The 19,830-nt window shown below is 41.2% G+C and overlaps 1 protein-coding gene across 1 annotated transcript; it reads left to right on the top strand.

The window, feature by feature from the left end:
• The first annotated feature begins 15,839 nt into the window (after nucleotides 1-15,839).
• LOC108878675 (transmembrane protein 252) lies at nucleotides 15,840-19,818 on the top strand. The gene is made up of 2 exons (XM_018669609.2): nucleotides 15,840-17,012; nucleotides 17,439-19,818. The coding sequence occupies exons 1-2, from the start codon at nucleotides 16,741-16,743 to the stop codon at nucleotides 17,695-17,697; spliced, it is 531 nt and encodes a 176-aa protein (XP_018525125.1). The 5' UTR covers nucleotides 15,840-16,740; the 3' UTR covers nucleotides 17,698-19,818.
• Nucleotides 19,819-19,830: the final 12 nt, after the last annotated feature.

Here is a 19,830-nt window from a genome sequence, read left to right as displayed (position 1 = left end):
AAGAAAGTATGTGTATTACTGTGCTAGTAAATTCAAGTTAAATTAACTAAATTTTTAAAACTCACTGTTGCTCATTTATTGTTGAGTAAACCTGGAGGCAGTTAGAGTCACGAATCAGAGCAAATTTAAAATGTTTTTTCTTTGCAACTGGGAACAAAACACTCTGCCATAGTTGCCAAATTCATCTGAAATTGACCCAAAATTTGAAGTGACCTGATTTAAACTTCTGAATGTATTATTAGGTGTTAGCTTGTAACAGATTTTAAAGGTCTGTGATGTGTCTTTCCGAGATGCTGGCTGAAAATCGTAACTTCTTTTTTTGACTTCTTTCATAATTAACGTCTTTCATTCTTACGTACAGAAGTTTGTACCTTTGTTTGTCAAAGAACCAGACTTTTTTTTTTAAATGACTACATCCAAGTCTTGGAAATCCCCCCAACTGTAAGTCACCTGACAATTTGCCAAAAATGAACTAATGTTTACTGAAAGGACCCTGGATACCCAAAGTATTTCTTCCCACTTCACAACCATATAATCTCTACCATGTTCGTGGACCCATGTCCAGTTCTCTCCCCATTCCCTCCATCACCCTGTCTGCAAAATGTAATCCTCTCAATAATCTTCAGTACTTGTGGAGTCAGACTATCTAGGAAAAGCCCATCGAATGAACATTAATAGTATCTGAGAATGTAGTCTGTGTGGTAACACTATTTCTGTCTGCAAAAGGTCCAGTGCCTTTGTGGTGCATTGAGCTTGCTATCATTACAGGAGTACAAAAGAGGATCATAGGCATGTGTTCTTCAACACTGCCTGCAGCATCAGGCCGGCTACCACAGGGACCGTCTTCCTTTCCTCCTCTTCTTACAGAAGGCCGTCTGAGTTTGATCTCCTCTCTCCCCCTCCATCGGCCCCGAGGCATCTGATTAAATGCTAATTAAAGCCGTTAGCGCTGCTATCACCGCTGCTAACTCCTCTCTCTCTGTCACAGAGATTAATGCCCCTCGTTCATCATCCCACCTCACCCAGCCTGAGTACCTGCCCAGCTCACAAAACCTGATCAAGTCATCAGCCCCGAAACCCCTCTCCGCCGCTCCCTCCCACCGCATGAAGATGGACGAGGGGTTTAAATTTTAATTTGAAAATTGCCCTCAATTACGTCTGCGGCGACCACTTGCCGGAGCTTCTCATGTGGTTGAGTGGGAAGGGGTTACAGCAGCGGGTCAGTGGCCGTGATGAGCGATAAGGGGACATTAATAAGAAAGGCAGAGGTTCATTTAAAAGCAGAAAGGACAGTGGGAGCAGCTTTCTCATTATTTAACTCCCCCAGCTTTATTTAAAGGACTTTATTTAAGGATACCAAGTTAATGTGTCCTCCAGGACAGACGGTTAAAGCGCCTGACAGAGTGAGAAAGTTACGGCCATAACTTACACCCTGAGCACACACTGCGGTGCCATCTTTTTTACCTCTTTTGACATTCTCGCCGTTTTCAGGCAGAGCGGAACGAGCCTCAGAGGGACATAAAATGTTAGAACAAAGTTACACACATCATTTAATTTTATTCTTTCACAATTTCTGGCCCACAAATGTTTTATTGGTTCCAATATCGGTAATCATTATAAGCTATTGGAAGATATTGAGCTATGTATAACAAGTCAGCCAAATGTCATTTGAACTACCACCAGATCGGGGGGGCTGTGCCCTGGAATATGCAGCTACTCTGCAGGGGCTCATCTGGTGTTTGTTTTGTGCATATCATTTTTACTGAATTGCGCTCATGACTCCTGCATGTTAAAGTTTGCACTCTTTCTCAAATACACCAGACATTTTGTGTAGACGCTACGCTACCAGTTGCTTGTGCGTAGCCTTTCAAGGTCCTTTGGTGTGAATATTCATGTCAGCACTTTGACAGATAAGTCAGGGTTTTGTTCGCAGTTTCATGATAAACAAGTTTTCGAAATAACGTGGCTCTCTCTAGTTTTACCCCAAGCTCTGCTCTGCCTACTTCCGCGCCCGAGCAACAAACCTGAGCCAACGGTGCTGTCACCCACTGGTTTCCAAGGACAATTAACAAATATACAGAGATTTATGCACCTGCGACCCGACTGATCCCACCCAAAAATACTTTCACTTCATCTCTCACTGTTATTGCCAACACTCTGCCGGATGCCTGTCCAAAGGCCTTAAATCTGTCTGCCAGTGTTTATAATGTCATAATGAATGCTGAGAAATGGAGGAAAAACACACTTGACTCCTCTTTTCCTCTTCTAATAGCTTTCATAGACATAAAATGCACATGTAACAGGACGCCATGTCTTTGTTGAGTCTGAATTGGATATCCTGTAGTTCTTCAAAGGCAAAATGTTACAGACTTTTGATAAAGACGCCGTGGAGATAGAGCCCAAGCTGAAAATGACTTCATGCCAGCCTCCACATTCTTTCAGGCTTGCAGAATAGCCCTGAGAGCCAAAGAGAGCTTCAGATTCCAGGTGAAGTGTCATTTAATAGTGTGTGCAGTGTGTGCTCTGAGGATCTAGGGGCTGCACCGCAGGAATAAACAACACCATAGTCAAGGTTAGCAGGCTTTGCAGGAAGAGATAGCTTTAACATTCCAGCACTCGTTGATTAAAAGCCTAAATGAGTAACAGCATGATGTCCCCCACTCACTCTGTCATCCATCCCCCTGCCTTTTTTTTTTTTCCCGGCAGCAGCAGGCACTGTGCGTCCGGCGAACGGGAACAAAGAAGGGGGAAGAGAAGAGAGACAGAGAGAAAGAGGGATGGAGCGACAGGAAGAGGAGAGAATGAGAGCATATATCAAGGCCATTTTCAGTGACATTTGTGCTCTCGGTGTGGAGAGCCACTATGAATATCAATATGAGCCCATGGAGAGGAAACATAGTCTTTTTTTTCCTTCTCACTGGGCTATTCATGCACACAAGAAATCTATTCAAGTCAATGTAATGGCCAATCTCTGAGCCTGTGCATGGTTGTGTGAACGGTGCAGCCTCGGCTCTACATCTTCTCTCTCCCTCTCATGAGTGTGGCTGGGCTTGTATTAGTGAAAAACACTTTATGTCAAGTGCAACTGTGGTGAACACTACAGTATGTAAATCAGATTGGATTAAATGCTTGCATGAGTTGAGCTCGACAGCACCAATCAGCAACAGCTACCAACCAACAGTTTTCTCAGTATCATTTTTGGTGTTTTCACACAGCCTCTCCTCTCCTCTCCTCTTCCTCTTCCTCTGGTGCTTAGAGATATAGAGTCAAAGGGATGCAAATCTACCCACTTCCTTCCTCCCCTCCCCCATCTGCAAACACAGATAGCCCCAGGCCAGTCCCAGGCCTTTCTATATGCAGAACCAGTGACAGGAGTTACGCACCATTCTCCCCCTGTAACAAACTGTTCCCTCCCTAACAAGCTGCGAGCCTCACTCTCTCCGGGCTGCATGTATGGAGCTGTGTGATTGGTTTGGTACGGTAATAACAATACGGGAATAGCGCGCTGACTGCCTCCTCCCTTTTGCATGTGGATCTTTACCGCCTCCTCTCTCTCTCTCTCTCCTTTCCTTCCCCTGCACACCTTTTGTGGACGTGCAAGTGTGTGTGTATCTCTGTATGTGTGATTGTGGACTGTTGGCTCCAGGCTTATTACTTTAAGTTGTCTCCAGCCCCTGTGCTAATCCCTGTCTTCTTCAGGGAGGGATAACAATAATACAACAAGATCCAGAGGTACTAATGAAATCCTATCAGGTTCCTGAGTCTGAATGTCAGGGAGAGAGAGAGAGGTGAGGAGACTGAGAGTGTATGAGGTATTGATTGAATAGAGACCAAAGCAAGAACGAGAGAGATAGAGGAAAGAGTGAGGAGGAAGAGAAAGGCAAGGAGGTGTAGTCATGAAGAGAGAAAATAGTCACAAAAAAGCGGGTGAATAAACAAAGAGGAGGCGAGGGCTTGAGGTTAAATTAATCAGACGGAGAGAGTGAAAGGAAGAAGAGAGCGAAGAGGACTCACGCCAAAAGAAGAGATTAAGAGTGGATGCAAAAGTTGGGTATGAGTGGAGACAGAATGTTTTCTCCTCGGTGACTGAGCATGCGGCAGCTAAAACACATCAGCTCTGACTTGAATAGGTTTCAGACCCAGACCAATTCTCCCTCTGCGTCTCAGCCAGACCCACCATTCGCCCCTGGGATTGAATTAGGCCTGCCCCATTATACAGTTGCCATGGGGACCCTGACACCTCCACTGACGAAGTGAGAGCCACGCAAGGCTGAGTTGCTGATCAGGGTGTGTGTGTGTGTGTGTGTGTGTGTGTGTGCATACACATGCGTTTGAGTCTGTTACTGATATGTGTGTCGACTCACTCCAATATGTATGCGTCTGTAGATATCACTCACCATTTATGAACAGGTTGAAATAGTTGGAGCCTTTTACATATTTTCAGCTAATATAAACATTAGATTTTTATTCATAAGCCCTTCGCTTCGTTGATGTTGTTTTTATTTGCATTACTTAAGTTGGTAAAATCAACAAATGCAAACATGCACATGTGATGTCACTGTCCTGTGAAAGCCATGACATAAACCTGATTTAAGAAAAGCAGCCCGGTTCAGGTAATCCAATGGGATTTAGAATAGTTTATTTATCTTGAGAAGAAGACGTTTCTTAAGTCATAAAGAAACTTAATCCCTCAGTTAAAAAAAAATAACATCACCAAATTTAGAGATATATGGTTTTCATTTGATAGCAGCAGAAAGTCAGTCCACAAGTTAAAAATCTAAACAATAACACAGCAAAGAAAGAAAGAAAGAAAGAAAGAAAGAGAAAGACATGTGGACACACATGGTTTATAGTGTTTATCTTTACAACAGATTGTTCTTTTCACACAAACTATCAAGAAGACAAAAATTATGCATTCACTATTATCTCAAGATATTACAGATGAGATGCCTATTTGGTCCCATGTCTCAAAACCAAGTTTTCCTGTGACATATCAGAAATCAAATCAGGGAACAATTTTTGGGAATATGGTGGAGTTGTGCTTTCCAGTCTTAGATTAATTAATCATGTTTTGGTTCATTGAAGACAGAAGTACAACAAAATGATTATCATGCATGTGACATTTTATGTGTTTATAAGCTTGAAATGGTTAGCATGTTAGCAATGAATTGTCTAACACCCAGCATTCATGGAACAACATTACTGTTTATTTGGAGTTATGTTTCTGGTCACCTAGCAAATGTAAGTTTAATATTCACTCTCCTTTCAGCTTTGTTTTCTCCACCAGCTCCTGAAAATTGCTCCTGAGCTAACTGCTAACTTTGTATGTTTGTTGCTTGGCATTGACCAGGTAATTCTTGCTTTTTGTCTGTAAACAGCTGGCTTCTCCAAACGGAAATAAGGTCACTGAGAGTGAATCACAACTGTGAGGTCCTGTAAAACCAAATCAATGAATTGAATGAAGTTAAAACACTCTCCAGAGCTGAGAGGAACTGCAGACTTGAATGTCAGTTTATCACAGTGTTCATATCGTGCCAATAATCAATGCTGTTTTTTGTTTAGGGGAGGGTCAAAGTGTTCTCTAAACATCTGAAAATAACCAAGTCTCTGTGAGGATGTGTAGTTGTTCCGTGACCAAAATAAATACAACGTTAGACAATCCAAAAAACAGGCATTTTATTGTGTTCAGTTGTTGGAGTTAAAGTCAGGATTCAAAGGTGGGACAAAATAAGAGCAATTTCGTTCTCCAAATTAATCTGGTATAAATTTGTATTTTTATGTCCCTGTGGCATGCAGACACAATTTTCAATTTTCTTTTAGAAACATTTTGCAGATTAGCTAAGACACTGCACAACAATTTATAAATATTTTCATTGCATCTAAATTTATTCTTGTATTTATTTATTTCTCTAATTTTACTTGTGCCCCCTGAGACAAACCAGTGCTACAGAGGTCCCAGTTATCCACTTACACACACGCGCGCACACACACACGTGAATAGATACTGAAAGCAGATACCTTGTCTGTCTCCTCACATTGGAATTTTGTCACCAACACAGTTCTAATGGATGGCCAGAGAAAGGATGCCACCCACAGCACCATCTGGCTAATGCCCCGTCCTCTGCTTATGAATTACGCTAAATTGTGCCCAAGAGAGAGAAGCCACATGTTCATTATGAAAGCTGCAGGGGTATTAGAGATCCCCTGAGTCGCACCAAACGAGCTGCATGTCACAGGACAGCGTGACACACAACACGGTGCCATGAAGGGGAATTAAAAAAAAAAAAAAAAATACAACCTTCTCCAGATTTAATAGGATGCATTCATCAGGCAACCTTGACTGAGTTCTGACAGGGTTGGTTTTCCATTGTTTCAACAATGATCAACTGTTCTGTCAGAGCAGAATACATACAGTATGGTGAGGGCTGTTTGCTAAGGCATGCTGTTTCACAATCTTTATCTAGGAGCTGTGAGTTGGGTGAAATCAAGAGAAACTGCACTGATGGATGTCACCCCCAACACCAAGTGACACCTGGACCCAAAATGAAACACGGTAGCCATTTTGTGGCAAAATGCTTACAACAGCAGCCAGTGTACGGGAACCACCATTAGGTGCCTTTATCTGTGTCTAGACCATCATGAGACCAGCCTAACAGCATCTGTCAGTCCCTGTACAAACCCCACTTGTACCATAAAGGACCGGGGGGCCCTCAGTAAAAGAACCGAGGCTGGAGAACCCAGTGGGGACCCATAGGAAGGTATGGAGAGAAATAAAATGTTCTTGTATTTTTTTTTTTTTTTTCATTCCACCACGGAGTGTGCCATGCATTGCCATGCAGGCAGATGGGGGAGGTGGAGGTGGAAATAAAACATGCATGAGTCGCCTGCAGCCCAGGAAAATAATTACTGTCATTTAGCAGACATGTAGAGGAGAGCAGCGCAGCCCAGTCTGCCCACAGTATACAGCCACACCGCCTGCATACCGATGAACTGGAGGGAAAACAGAGAGGGAGGGACGCACTGAGTGGGAGAGAGTTGTGTGAGAGATGGCTCAATGTTTCCTTGTTTGATGGTAATAGACGCCGTAGTTTATTTTGGGGATGTTTTCATATGTCGCTCACAGCTGACAGAATCCTTAAACTGTTGCAATCACAAGAAATTAAACAAAGAGGCTCCTCTTTTCATCTGACTCTCTTAGCTCTAATAAAAGTTCCAACATGGCTCAATATGTTACGAAGCAGTGCTCTGGGTCCAACACTCTCAAAAGACAAAAGTACAGTATATGTCTCCAAAGATCAGAGAACAAGATTTAACCCCTGGGTCTTGGCTAATGCTAAATCATGTGCTCCTTCTCTTTCTTTTATTCTGTCACTCATCTCCTCGCTCCCTCCTCCTCCTTTTTCTCCACATCTGTCCATCTCCTTTCTTTCGTCTCCCTCCTTCCCTTCCCTTTGCCTGAAGTCAAACCACAGCACAAATTTATAGGAGGTGGAGGGATGCCAGTGGAGGTCAAACGCATGAGCGGCTCCCTGTCTGCCTCCCGTATCATTCTTTATGGCTGATCTAGTGGTGGAGCCTTCATTACCCTGAATTATACGCTGCAATTATTACCTCTCCCCCCGGCCCATGTAGGACGGCCCTGGCCTTATCATCTTATCATCTTACCCAAGAGGAACGTAACGCGGGGAACTCTCGATATATAGCGCAACATCTGCCTCCAACATGACTCCACTGCGGATCTTTGAACTTTACATCCTCACATCCACACTATGTGATGTATGTGGTGTATGACTGGGATCACGGCTTATTTGTGGAGAGCTATAATGGGCTGCAGAGGCATATTGTCTGAAGGGGGTGTGGGCATTCCATGCTCCTCTACACTGTATATATTCTGTAGGTTTAATGAGATTTACTGATCCCTACATGATTGGAAAGAATAAGTTCTTCACTCTGGAGCTAAAGTAGAAATGCACCCAGTGCTGTCCTATGTCCTGTAACTCAGGCTGTCTGCTTTTCTAGAAGCTCCACCACACCTCAAATATAAGTGTCCAATGCGATTTAAGTATTTGAGCGTACAGCCCACATACTTTCCCGTTGGCCTCTCAAATGCAGCTTCCACATGCTTATTTGTAGACCTTTTTTCTTCCCATCTGTTTTTGATGTTTAAGGGAAACCCAGCAATGACCCAACTGCTAAGAAATCTGGTAACTAAAGACTCACCCTCATTGTTCCCAATTTTTGATCTTCTTGGTACAAATTATATCCTGAAATTCAGACAGTAAAAACTCACTTAGTTTGAACTCACGTTGTTGATGGTCTTTTCCTCACCAACGCTCTGCCATTACACATGTTTATTACCACAGCCGTGGTGCCAGTGTGAAGCCTGATAATCTGGGAAATCAGCGGGTGTTCAGATAGCGGCAAGCTCTGGCAGTCTTGATATATTGTACTTTTTCACAACTAATTTTCAAGTGGGCACACTGAGAGAACCTGCACTGTATCATGGTGTAAATATCAATGCAGGCACAGAGGGAGGTAGCAGACGGGGGACTCTGTAACACATACACTGCAACAGGCTTTATCATCTCAGCCACAAATCAGAAATATATCTCAGGGAGTTTGCAAAAGTTTTGCCTTACAGATATCCTCCTGTAATATCAAACACACAGAGGCAATTCTTTTGTTCCAGTCCAACCTCAGTAGTAGCAAATGCACACCAGGTGGAGTGGAGAGTATGGTTTTATCAGTGAGTCACTGGGTTATATTGCTTTTTCCACTTGGAAATGTGTCATCAGGTGGGCAGTACCAGTGGTGAAAGAAGTATTCAGATACATAAGAACAATTAAAAACTGTTGGCAACTGTAAATATAGAGGAGAAAAAAGTACAGTCTAAATAGCATGTCATTAAAATACTAAATTCTAAAGATTAAAACAAACAATGAATTGATCCTACCAACAAAACAGCAGCGCCTGCTCCTGCAGGATGACGGCTTTTAGCAGGTCAGGGTGGGCCCAGAAAGGCCAGTTATCCACAAAACTAAATCCCTGTTCAGGACAGTGAGAAGCCAGTCAGCAGGGTAATGAAATAAGCCTACTGTACACTTCATCATTACCCTGTATGGGTAAATGACCAGAGACGATTAATTGATGCTGACACATCTTTCTGGCAAATTCAACTCTTCTGGCTAGGTTAGCTATTATGACCTCAGACTGCTTCATTCTAATATTATTGGTGCCAACATGGATGACAATGTGGCTATAGCTAGTGGTGGAGTTGAAAACTGGTTTGCAGTCAGGACAGGTGACTACAAACCATTCCATACAACAGCTTGCTTGTTCTTACAAGACTTTCCACATAGGCTAACAGGGATGAATTCTCCACAATCTGCCAACGAGGCTGCGCAAACGCTAAGAGGCTCACTGTCAAGCCTGTGGCTAACGGTATCTGGAGTGCCCGTCATATCTAACGTGTTCTAATTGATGGACACGGCTCTCTAGCAGAGACACACTGTCTGCAAGAGTGGAACACAAGACATTATAATATGTTGTTTATGTAACGTTAGCTGTAAGAATGAGTGGCTTAAATAATAAACAAGGCTAGGTTAACAAGGCAGGAAATGGCAAGGCTAACAGGGCAGAAAACAGGCTACAATCTAACACTAAGAAAATGTCAATAAACAGGTAACAAGTCAAAACAAATCTAGCAGTGCAGAAAACAGGAGTAGATAAGTAGTGAAAAGATCTCTGTATATAGAAAAATGAAAGAACAAGAGGGAGCAGAGAGCAGTTGTTGGTGTCATGAAAATCACAGTTAAGAAGAGCCATAGATGATCACACTGGGTGATCCGTGGCTGAAAATAGTCCCCAACAAATCTCATATCACACCAGACTGCTGCCTACTTGCTCGGGCTGGAGTGATGTTTTCTTAAAACTACAGTGCCCAGCTGCTAAAGGAAATTATTGAGTCATTATACTTTTGTTAGAGAGATTTTAAAGATTTATGTCTTCAGCGGGAACCATGGAACCTGGGCTGAGTGCCACAGACAGGTTGGGGAAGTCAGAAAGTATTGAGAGATGAACTCACAGATTGTTGGTTTGTGTATTTTCATGGGACTTGTTGACAATAAGAAAACATCATTATAACACCAGACTTAATATTTCACTTTTATAAGGTTAGGGGATTTCACAGGAGAAAGATTAAAAAAACAACAACAAATAGTCAGAATTAATACAGTAGAGGCAGAGATATCCTCCTTTCAGTATGACTCAAACTCCAAAACACTGGGATCCAGCGGTTCCAGTAATGCATCTGACCATCCTAATGACCCTCCCTGCCTGGTAAAATCCTACAGTATGTCTATGAGACTCTACGCCTCAGGTTTGTAAAGCATGCATCATCAGGGTTATTTTCTCAGACCTTACAGACAATGCTCCCCTCTGAGCCACAGAAAACACTATACGATTGTTTTCTCAGGCTGAGCAGTACCACCCATGCCAAATAAACTGACCAACGTGTGAGATCCAGACAAGCAAGTCAATACTGGACAACTGTATAAAACAAAATATGTTTTGTGGAAATGCTTTTTTGTTGTTATTGTTGTTGTTGTATGCCTTTTGCAATATTTCAGATTTTATATTTTCATAGCAGTTACAGTATGATTAAGGTTAGAGAATCATAATGTTTATGGCAAAATAGATCATGGTTGAGGTATTGTTAAGGTCAGGCAACTAAAACACGTGGTTACCTTTGGTCTTCTGTATGGAAGTCTGACATACCACACACCCATTCACCACACTCACCCTCCACACCCTTACTTTGGGCTTTGTAGGGCACACTACTTCTTGCTTTAGTCCTGAATGTCAGCACTGAATGTAAATCATAGTTTGCATAAATGCCCTTTATGAACTTAATTCCTGGGACACTGGGTCGGGAAAGGAGCACTTCAAAACTGTATTCAAGTGCAGTACAAATGCCTTCTTCTTCCAGCTTACACCCAGGGAACATGAGATGAAGACCGAAGTAATGGAAACACAGTAGAAAGGAATGTGACACATACAGATCATCCACAGCCATCAGCTCCATCAATGGGCACAATTACAGAACTTGTTGTGCTGTATCATGACCTAAGTGTCAGTACAGACTCAGTAGGGGGTTGTAGATGGGATTTGGATGACACACACACACGCATACAGACACACACACACACGACTCCCCACCCCCCACCCCCCCAGTGCGCTGCTATATCAGGCAGCCAGGCAGGGAGTCAGGGAGCAGTAACAGGGCTATTAGGACTCCCAGGGACCCTATCGATCTCCTCATTGATCCCCTCCTGCCTCAGCAAGTCCAGACAACTGCCAGGGTTTATACAGCTACTACAGGAAAGAGCAGTGAAACACTACAGGAAAGAGCACATGTAACAGCAGAGGATGGACATGGTAAGAATGGTAGGAGAGCCACTTAGGAGAAGAGAAAAAAAGAGAATCACAATGGGAGTGAAAGTTTGAAAAGTTTAAAAAACCCTCCTGCCTTCTTTCCATCCTTTCCTCCCTCCTCCTTGCCAGCATACCTTTTATTTCCCCCCTTTCTGTCACTGTCCCTCCCTCCCTCCTTTTCTTTATGACCATGTCTTATCACTTGTTCTTTTAACATACATGGCTCACATCTGATATATCTCTTATGTGCAGTAGCATCTTCAAAATTTAAAAAATGACACTAGTGAATAGTTTTACAGCATGTTATCCAACAGTTGGAGGAGCTGAGGAGATTTATAATCTGTGACAATATGGGGGAAAAACGTCCCCCAACCACAATCCCCAGTATGACAGAGCGTCATGGTTATCAAAACCAGGCAGGATCATATTAAAGTAACACATGTGACTAAACAACTGAGAGATACTTTGAACGACAGTGACTTGTTTTAGTTATTAAAATATTCCCCTATTAGATTGTTTTTACCAGTCATTACTGCAGGGCTCTTGCTCAACAGCCACTGGCACTGGTGAAAGAAAATAAAGCAACATCGCCCCCACTGGACCTCTAATGGTACTACTACTGCAAATGACTTGCATTTACATAAACCCACAATGTATATATTAAAGTATGATCATCTAAACAATCTAATCATTGATATCCACTCACTCTGTGCGTGTCCTCTGCCCAGGTTTGGTGACCGATATAACAAGTGCTGAGTGTACAGTCTGACCCTGATGTGTATTAATGACAGAGGGGATGGCAGGTCCTCATCAGAGTCCAGCTGATTAATAACCGGCCCTTCACTCCGTCCCTCACAACTAATGGCTCTCTGTCTCACTCTGTCTATAATTATCATTCAATAATGAGGTCTAAAAGAAGGCAGATCTGTGTGTATGTGCATGTGTGTCTGACACCAAGAGAGAGCGCTTAATTTGAAGGGTTACAGATGACACGTGTAGTACACTGCACATTGTGTTCATTAGTTGTTTGCATGTGCAACACCTCGAATGAAACTAAGTTCCTTTATTTATGTATTTACTTCTTTTACTGTTGCGAATGATCTGAATATATTCAACAGAACTATTGACAGTGTTTTTTGTGAATTATCCAGAGTAAGGGGACACGTGTTGCTGTTGAATACTGTGAGATTCACAACCAAAACTACATTCACTCCACAGGGGGCAACTTTCCCAATACTATAATAATGTATAATTTGTTTTCAAATACCACATTGACAGTAGAGAATGGACAGAAAATGAGAAGATAGGGAGCTGGGGAACAAAGGAACAAAGGTCCTCAGCTGGACCCAGACTGGGGGCATTGTGGTTCATGGTCAGGGTCTTACTGCCCAGACCACTGGGGCGTCCCAGTACCTGGACAAATTATTGACCACAACTGAAGAAGGTGACAAAGGCACAATGTGAATTAATGAGAGGAGAAATGCAGAACGAATGCAGAACCTTCCATACAGGGTGTGAGGGGTAAGTGAATGTTTGATCAATGTGAAGAAGATGTGAATCATATGCTGTATGGCATTTGAAGTCACAGGCTCATGCCAATGAAGGAGTATCTTTTAGAAGAATGGTGTTCATAACTCTAGATTAGCCCTGTAGACTTGCACAGTCTTCCAAAGAGTATTGAATCTGTTCTCTAGGTTCTTGGTGACCTGAGTAAAATACTTTTTTCCCCTGTATTTTATCACCTATCTGGATCTGCGTGGCTGGATACTATTAGTGGTAAATGTGGCAGAGACAACTCAACATGTGAAAAACACTGACTGTAATCTTTTAGCTACTGTGTGGAGCAGCAGTAAATCTCTAATAATACCAGAGATAATGTCAACTAATCTGTTAATGACAGGGACCTTCATAATAGGATGGCTGCGGTGTCTGGTTAAGAGGGTCCCTATCAGTTTTTTCTTGCAGTTTTCAGCAGTGTGCCAAACAGGTGCATATCAGACCACCAACAGGTCCCTCCGATGTGGGCAGCAAAGGCCCAGAAACACACACTCACATGCAGGCCTCTAGAGGGAAGCAGGAAAAACACTTTGAAATAGGATTTCTCACCTACAGTGGATGTGTTGTAATGACACAGACACTGAAATCCCCCTGAGCAATAATGCATTCCCAGATGGAAATTATACCACAGCACAGGTGAACACTTGTTTCTGATTATCTGCTATATACATGCAGTATATTGCAGTGTCATCCTCCTGTTTTCAGTTTATTTTCTCTTACAGGTGAGCTCATCCAGTGCTATCAGACCAGGCGATTTGTGATAAGAGTTCCTGAAGATAGAGTTGCCAGAAAATACACTATCTTCAGCGCAAGGACATGTTGCTCATCATTATCATCTTCAACAGCAAAGTACCTGTGCTGTTGAAAGTACCACAGTTTGCCATCTCATATCACACCAGACTGCTGAATGTGTAGATCAGCCACAGAGATTTATTATCTGTGCAACAAGTATAAGTGCCACTATTAACACTCATTACTTGATAATTCCGATCTATTAATACTCTATCTGACGTGGGCATCAAACACAGGGGTGTGTTAACCTGTCAAAAAACATCACCATGGTGCAATATCTAGATACTACCCAGGCTGAGCTCAGGGGATTAACTCCACATTGATAAGACTGATAAGGTTCATAAAACCATTACAATCTCAGAGTGCCAATAAGAGCTGTGCTGACGACCATGCTGCATTCATAACAAGTGTTGAAGGGGTGTGGATAGATTTCATTCATAACACCATCCAAGAATATACTACTGTGTCATTCATGATGAAGCATCATTGAATTATGACTCATGATGATGCTGACCAATAAAAAAAAGAGTGAGGTGCACAGCAGAGGCTGTGGGTCAAGGGCACACAGAAAGGAGAAATAGCCTATTGCGATTGTCTTTGATTAAGCTTTTCATACGTTAGAGGGGTGTCTATTGCATTACGGCAAAATCACAGATATCAAAGTGCTAATCCAAAGTTCCCAAAGCCTTCACTGCATAGGATCATAACTAACATCTGTGACTTCAATAGAAGATGTAAGAATTGTTGTTTTGAGCACCTGGCCTAGTTCGAGGTGTGGCCTGCTTTCTCCATAGTTTATTATTCAGCTTTATGTAACAAGGAAGTCACATTTGCACTGTATGGTTTGAACATTACTGCGTGTTATAAGCATCAAGGGCCAAAGTACATGTAGAGCATTCATGTTTTTTTTTTGTTTGTTTGTTTTTACCATATTTACCAGAAAGGATTTATGTAATCTCAGATTTGAGAGGAAAGAGAAGGGGAAAAAAGACTCCTATGGAAAATCAGGCATTAAAATTCATGTTTCTAGAAAACACAAAACTCATGTAATCTGTTTTAGGAAAAATGTTGTGCAATACTGTACCGTTTTATCAGCAGGCTCACTGCCAACTGTGTGGCTGGTAGTGATGACTCAGTAGCATCCATCAAATCAAAATTTCTCCTTACATGGACATGAAAATATCACTGACTTAAAATCCGTTAAAAGACTAATCTTTTTGTTGAATTATTTACATCATTCATGTGTGACAGTTCAGAAAACTGGTGCGGTAGAAAGAAACTGGTGTATGTGATGGTTTAATCAGAGGTAGCAAAACACATTTAAAAAAGAAAAAAATTAAAAGAGAATATTTTGTGTTGCACACTGCACAAAATATTACCAAAAATATTATTAAAATACACACAGCAATTATTGGTCTATATGTAAGATTGCTCAATATAGTGGCATCACTGGGTATAAAGTTTAGCCAGAATAACTGGGTAAAAATCTGTCCAACTTATCTAATTTCTCAAGTATAAAATGACTATAAAAACTATAATTCTCCAAATGGACCATGATGCAGGACATTAATTCAGAAATGGTAAGAAAAACTGTCACTGCAGATAGAAAGACAATAAGTACAAAGGATATAATGTAGTAAATAGCAGTAATATAGTAGTAGAACAGGATTTATATTTGGCGTACTGTTTTCTTTTTTATTAATTTTATTTTTATGTTTTGCTGCCATCAAGGCCTAAGCAACAACTGTATCCATTCATTCATTCATTCACTTACTCACTCTTTCACTGGTAGCCATGCGCCTCTAGTGGTCATCAGGAGGCATGATAATGTTGGCAGACAACAGTGAACTGGGATTGTTTCTGTTGTGTTCTGAATCATGTTTTGCATCTTTGATCTTGCTCAACTGCAGACTTTTGGAGAATTTCATCTCTTTTCCTGTAAACTCCCTCTGAGGCTCAATAATTAATTATATAATAGTTATAGCAATTCACCTTTTATTTTTATTAGTGGTATCTATCTCTATGTATTTATATATGACATGATTCAGAATATGTGGTATTGAGTACGTCTAGTGAGCAAGCACATTATGTTATATCTTATAGCAGTGGTTTGCAGCCTTTTTGGCTCTAACAACCTGAAAATAAAATAAAATAAAATAAAGTCTACTTAAGACTGGTCGTCGCAGATTATGGTGATGAACTGTGAGCAGTTCAACCAAAGATGGATTTATCTTTCTTAGATTTCAACAAGTTTCATTTGAAAAATTTGTTCCGGTAAAGGAATCTAGTATTTCACAAGAAAAAAATCAGAAATGAGAGTAAATTTAGTTTTTAAAAAAGGAAAAAACTTTTCTTCTTTATGACCTTAGCTATTGGTTGACCCCTCAAATTTACATAATTTTTACCAGGTTGGGAACCTCTGATAAGGATAAGCCACCTGCTATTTTTTTCCACTTGTGACAGTAAAAATAAACAGAATATATTGGGATATATATAGACCCTAACCCTTTCTAACACCAAGTTCAGTCTATTGTTGTCCTATCAGCTCCTCAGCCCAAAGAATTTTCTGTCTTTGCCTCTACCAGCCCTATCTCTCTCATCCTTCTGACCCCAGATTAATACTGTGTTAATATACAACCGAGGGGGAAGGAACATTCCAGTCACCTCCCCTTATGTCTGAAGAGGCAGAGTAACTTGTACAGACTCACACACCTTCAACTGCAGCAACTTTGGTTGGTGTTCAAATTTGGAGAAAGAATTTATTAACATTATAGGTATTAAAGGGATCAATAAAGTCTAGTCTAAATCTAGTCTAAGGTAAATCTAGCATTGTTTTATCCTGAACAGGCACTGAAGAGCTCAAACTACAAGGCTTTTTTAACACTTCCTGCCTGATACCGGTGTCATCAACTCGCCAAGATATTTCTCTCCATCAGAAAAAAAGAAAAGAAGGGCAAAATGATCAGCAACATGAAGAAGCAGCTGTGGTCTCTGGCCCGTATAGTTCTGCCTGGTGTGGGATTTGCATTGACGTGTACCGGCACCTACCTGGTGTCCCTGCAGATAGAGCACGAATACACATTGAGGGTCATCCCATCCTACATCATGATCATCCTCGGCCTGTTGGCTATGTTCATTGGGGTCTTCTGGAACGTCTGCCACAGCATGAAGAGTAAGATATACCAGAGAGGAGGACATGAACAGCACATCCAAGTCTACACAATTGAGAGGTAAAACAACCTGTGAGCATTGGCACTAAGTCTTCAAGATGTTTTAGTGGAACATTTAGACAAACTTTCACTAAGTAATTGAATTACTTTTGCATTAGAGTTACTATAGCAATTGGAAAATATATAAAAGTAGTAAAGTTCGAATAGTGTTTGCTTTGTGGAGGAAACTACAGGAAAAATATTTACTTTTTGCTTTAACATCAAAACTCGACAAATAGCATTTTTCACATACCATTTATTATCTACCTCAAATATCATTTCAGCTCTTATTCTATTTTTAACATCTAGTCTGGGACAACAGATGAAGATTAGCCTTGTAGATTAGCTCTAGCAGTTTTTTTCCTGAGATAACATTTTGTGGACAAATGAGCTTTGTCCCTGTAAAACCAATAAAACTAAATGTACTCTATGTCTTTTCCTCTGCAGACCAAGGTCCTTTCCTCCATCATATGAAGAGTCCCAGGAAAGCCAGGTCTCTCCCGAGACAGTCCCTCCGACCATGGTTGTGGTCGACGGGGTGGATGTTGTGATGAATCTCGCTCCTCCACTGTACAGTGAGGACAGCTCAGAGGCCCCAGACTGCACGTGGAGCTGGGAGCGGCCTCCACGATACAGTCAGGTTGAGAGTATTCAGCAGGGACAGGCGGATACAGAGGAGCGGAGGGAGGCCTTGTCCACACACTGAAGGAAGAAATGTTTTTTGCCTGACTGTGAGAGAAAAAGGGAGGAATGCTGATTTTAGAGAGGCATGACTTTTCAGACTGAGCTCAGAGAAGAAGTTCCAGACAAATGGGAAAGGGCCTGTGTAGTTGTTTTGCTCGGCTGCCAAATGATGGACCACAGCAATGTGCTGATATCACCTTTGTGCCATGAATCTGCACACAGTGCTCAACCTCTGAACTGTATTGTCTGGACAGACTGTTAACAGGCCTGTTTCAGCCCAGTGGTCTTTATAGAGTTACAGCCTGTTCAGTTAAACTGTGGTTTAGTGTTGATGTTACTCAAATGGTCTCTGGTTTCCGAAAGCAAGGATCACATTTGAGTTGTAAAACTGATGACAAATAACAGCGAACAGTATAAGATGTCTGAACTGACAGACAGTGCTTATTTTTACCTGCTCTCTAGCTCCAATTTGTGCACTATTAAAACCAAACACTCCTGCATGTGTACAAGTATATTACAACTGTGTGTATAGAAGTGAATTAAGCTACTAATTTATGTTACGGAATAAAAATATCAAGGCACTAAACCTATACTGTGTTGTTTTGCATTCTAAAATTTGACAATGTTGTTTCTCAGTCTTCAAGACATTTTAGATTTTTAACACATCTTTAAAAATAAATCTTCTTACAAGGCAACCTGATGTAAATTCAAAATAGATCAAACAGTCAGTTATGTATTTTTTTTTTAAAGTTAACTTTATGTATAGGCTGTTCCTAATTGACAATGATAATGACTCTGTATTTCAGCATGCAACAGACGTCCCCAGTCTGACTTGAATCAGGAATATTACAGTTACAGGGACAGTATCTTTGATCCTTAGGCCACCACAACATCCTATATGTTAGACTTTTATGCCAAATTAGGTTTGAGGTTAGGTTAGGTTTAACTAATGAGGTTTTAAACCAATTTTGCAATGCAAATGTGGCTAAGTCAGCAGTATAAACAGTTGCTGAAAAAAAAACCAATATCAGACAGTGGATAAAACAATACAAAAACAGACAATAATCAGAAAACTAGACTACAGCTAGGCTAAAATGAGGATTTATTGAGTAAAATTCACTTAGTAGACTAGTAGTAATTCTAAGTGGCTGGAGCAGAAAACATGAAGACTTTCTTTCAAATCCCTGTCTATACATTAAGGACAAAAGATTTGCAGTATGTCTGAGCTAATGAGTGCAGGATGGACTTTGCACATATGTAATAGAAGTTAGAATGGCTTAATAAATAATATAATACACTAATGGCTCAGTGGACATATGAACAAAGAGCACAGTGAGTTAATGGTTAAAATATTTCCCGCCGTGTCTGTGGTACATTGAGTATATTTGTATACTGTGGTCCTTAACAATGACTGCTGAGGCAAAAAAAAAAGTCTTTTCAGTCTGTGCTGAATTTGTACTTTCACTGTGTATGACATCATGAGGTGTCCTAACAAGCAGCTTTAATAGATTATGCGTACTCTCTGAAGAGCACCTGACAGCTCAGTTGAAAAGTTCACCACAGTAAAAACAGGAACCATGGTGTTCTGCACCGGTATGCAACTTTGCAGCTTGTACATTTCAATGCACAAATAAAAACAGGTGATTACTGACACTATCTAAATTTACCAAGTACTTTAAAGGAACATCTCATCTCGCCGCGACCTATTAGACACGAGTCCCTGAAATGTGGGCAATTTCAGCAACAACCTAAACCGTCTTCTTAGCGACAAATTCAAAGGTGATAAACTGGCATTGATCCTCATCCAATCTCAGAAATAACCCCTGACATTATAAAACAGTTAGATGGGGCTATAACCTGTAATGGCTGACAGGTAATGTCTGGCTGACTGAGTGAACACATCCTTGCGGATATCCACTGGCACATCCTCAACTCGTAACGACGGTAATCAATGTGTTTATGAGTTCCTGCTCTCTGTGTCTCATTGAGGCCGTATAAAGATCAACTCTCTTCATTTCTTATCACAACACAACAGCTTCCAACGCATTTCACACTCGGCTCAAAAGCAGGTGCTGTATTCGGCAAACAAAAGCCCACTTTTCCTCAGGGATGTTCAATCAGCATGTGATATATAGTATCAGGCACAACATGGTGC

This window comes from Lates calcarifer, linkage group LG13 (genome assembly GCF_001640805.2).
Source record: "Lates calcarifer isolate ASB-BC8 linkage group LG13, TLL_Latcal_v3, whole genome shotgun sequence".
Lineage (NCBI taxonomy): Eukaryota > Metazoa > Chordata > Actinopteri > Centropomidae > Lates > Lates calcarifer.
This window is presented reverse-complemented; position numbering and strand designations above follow the sequence as displayed.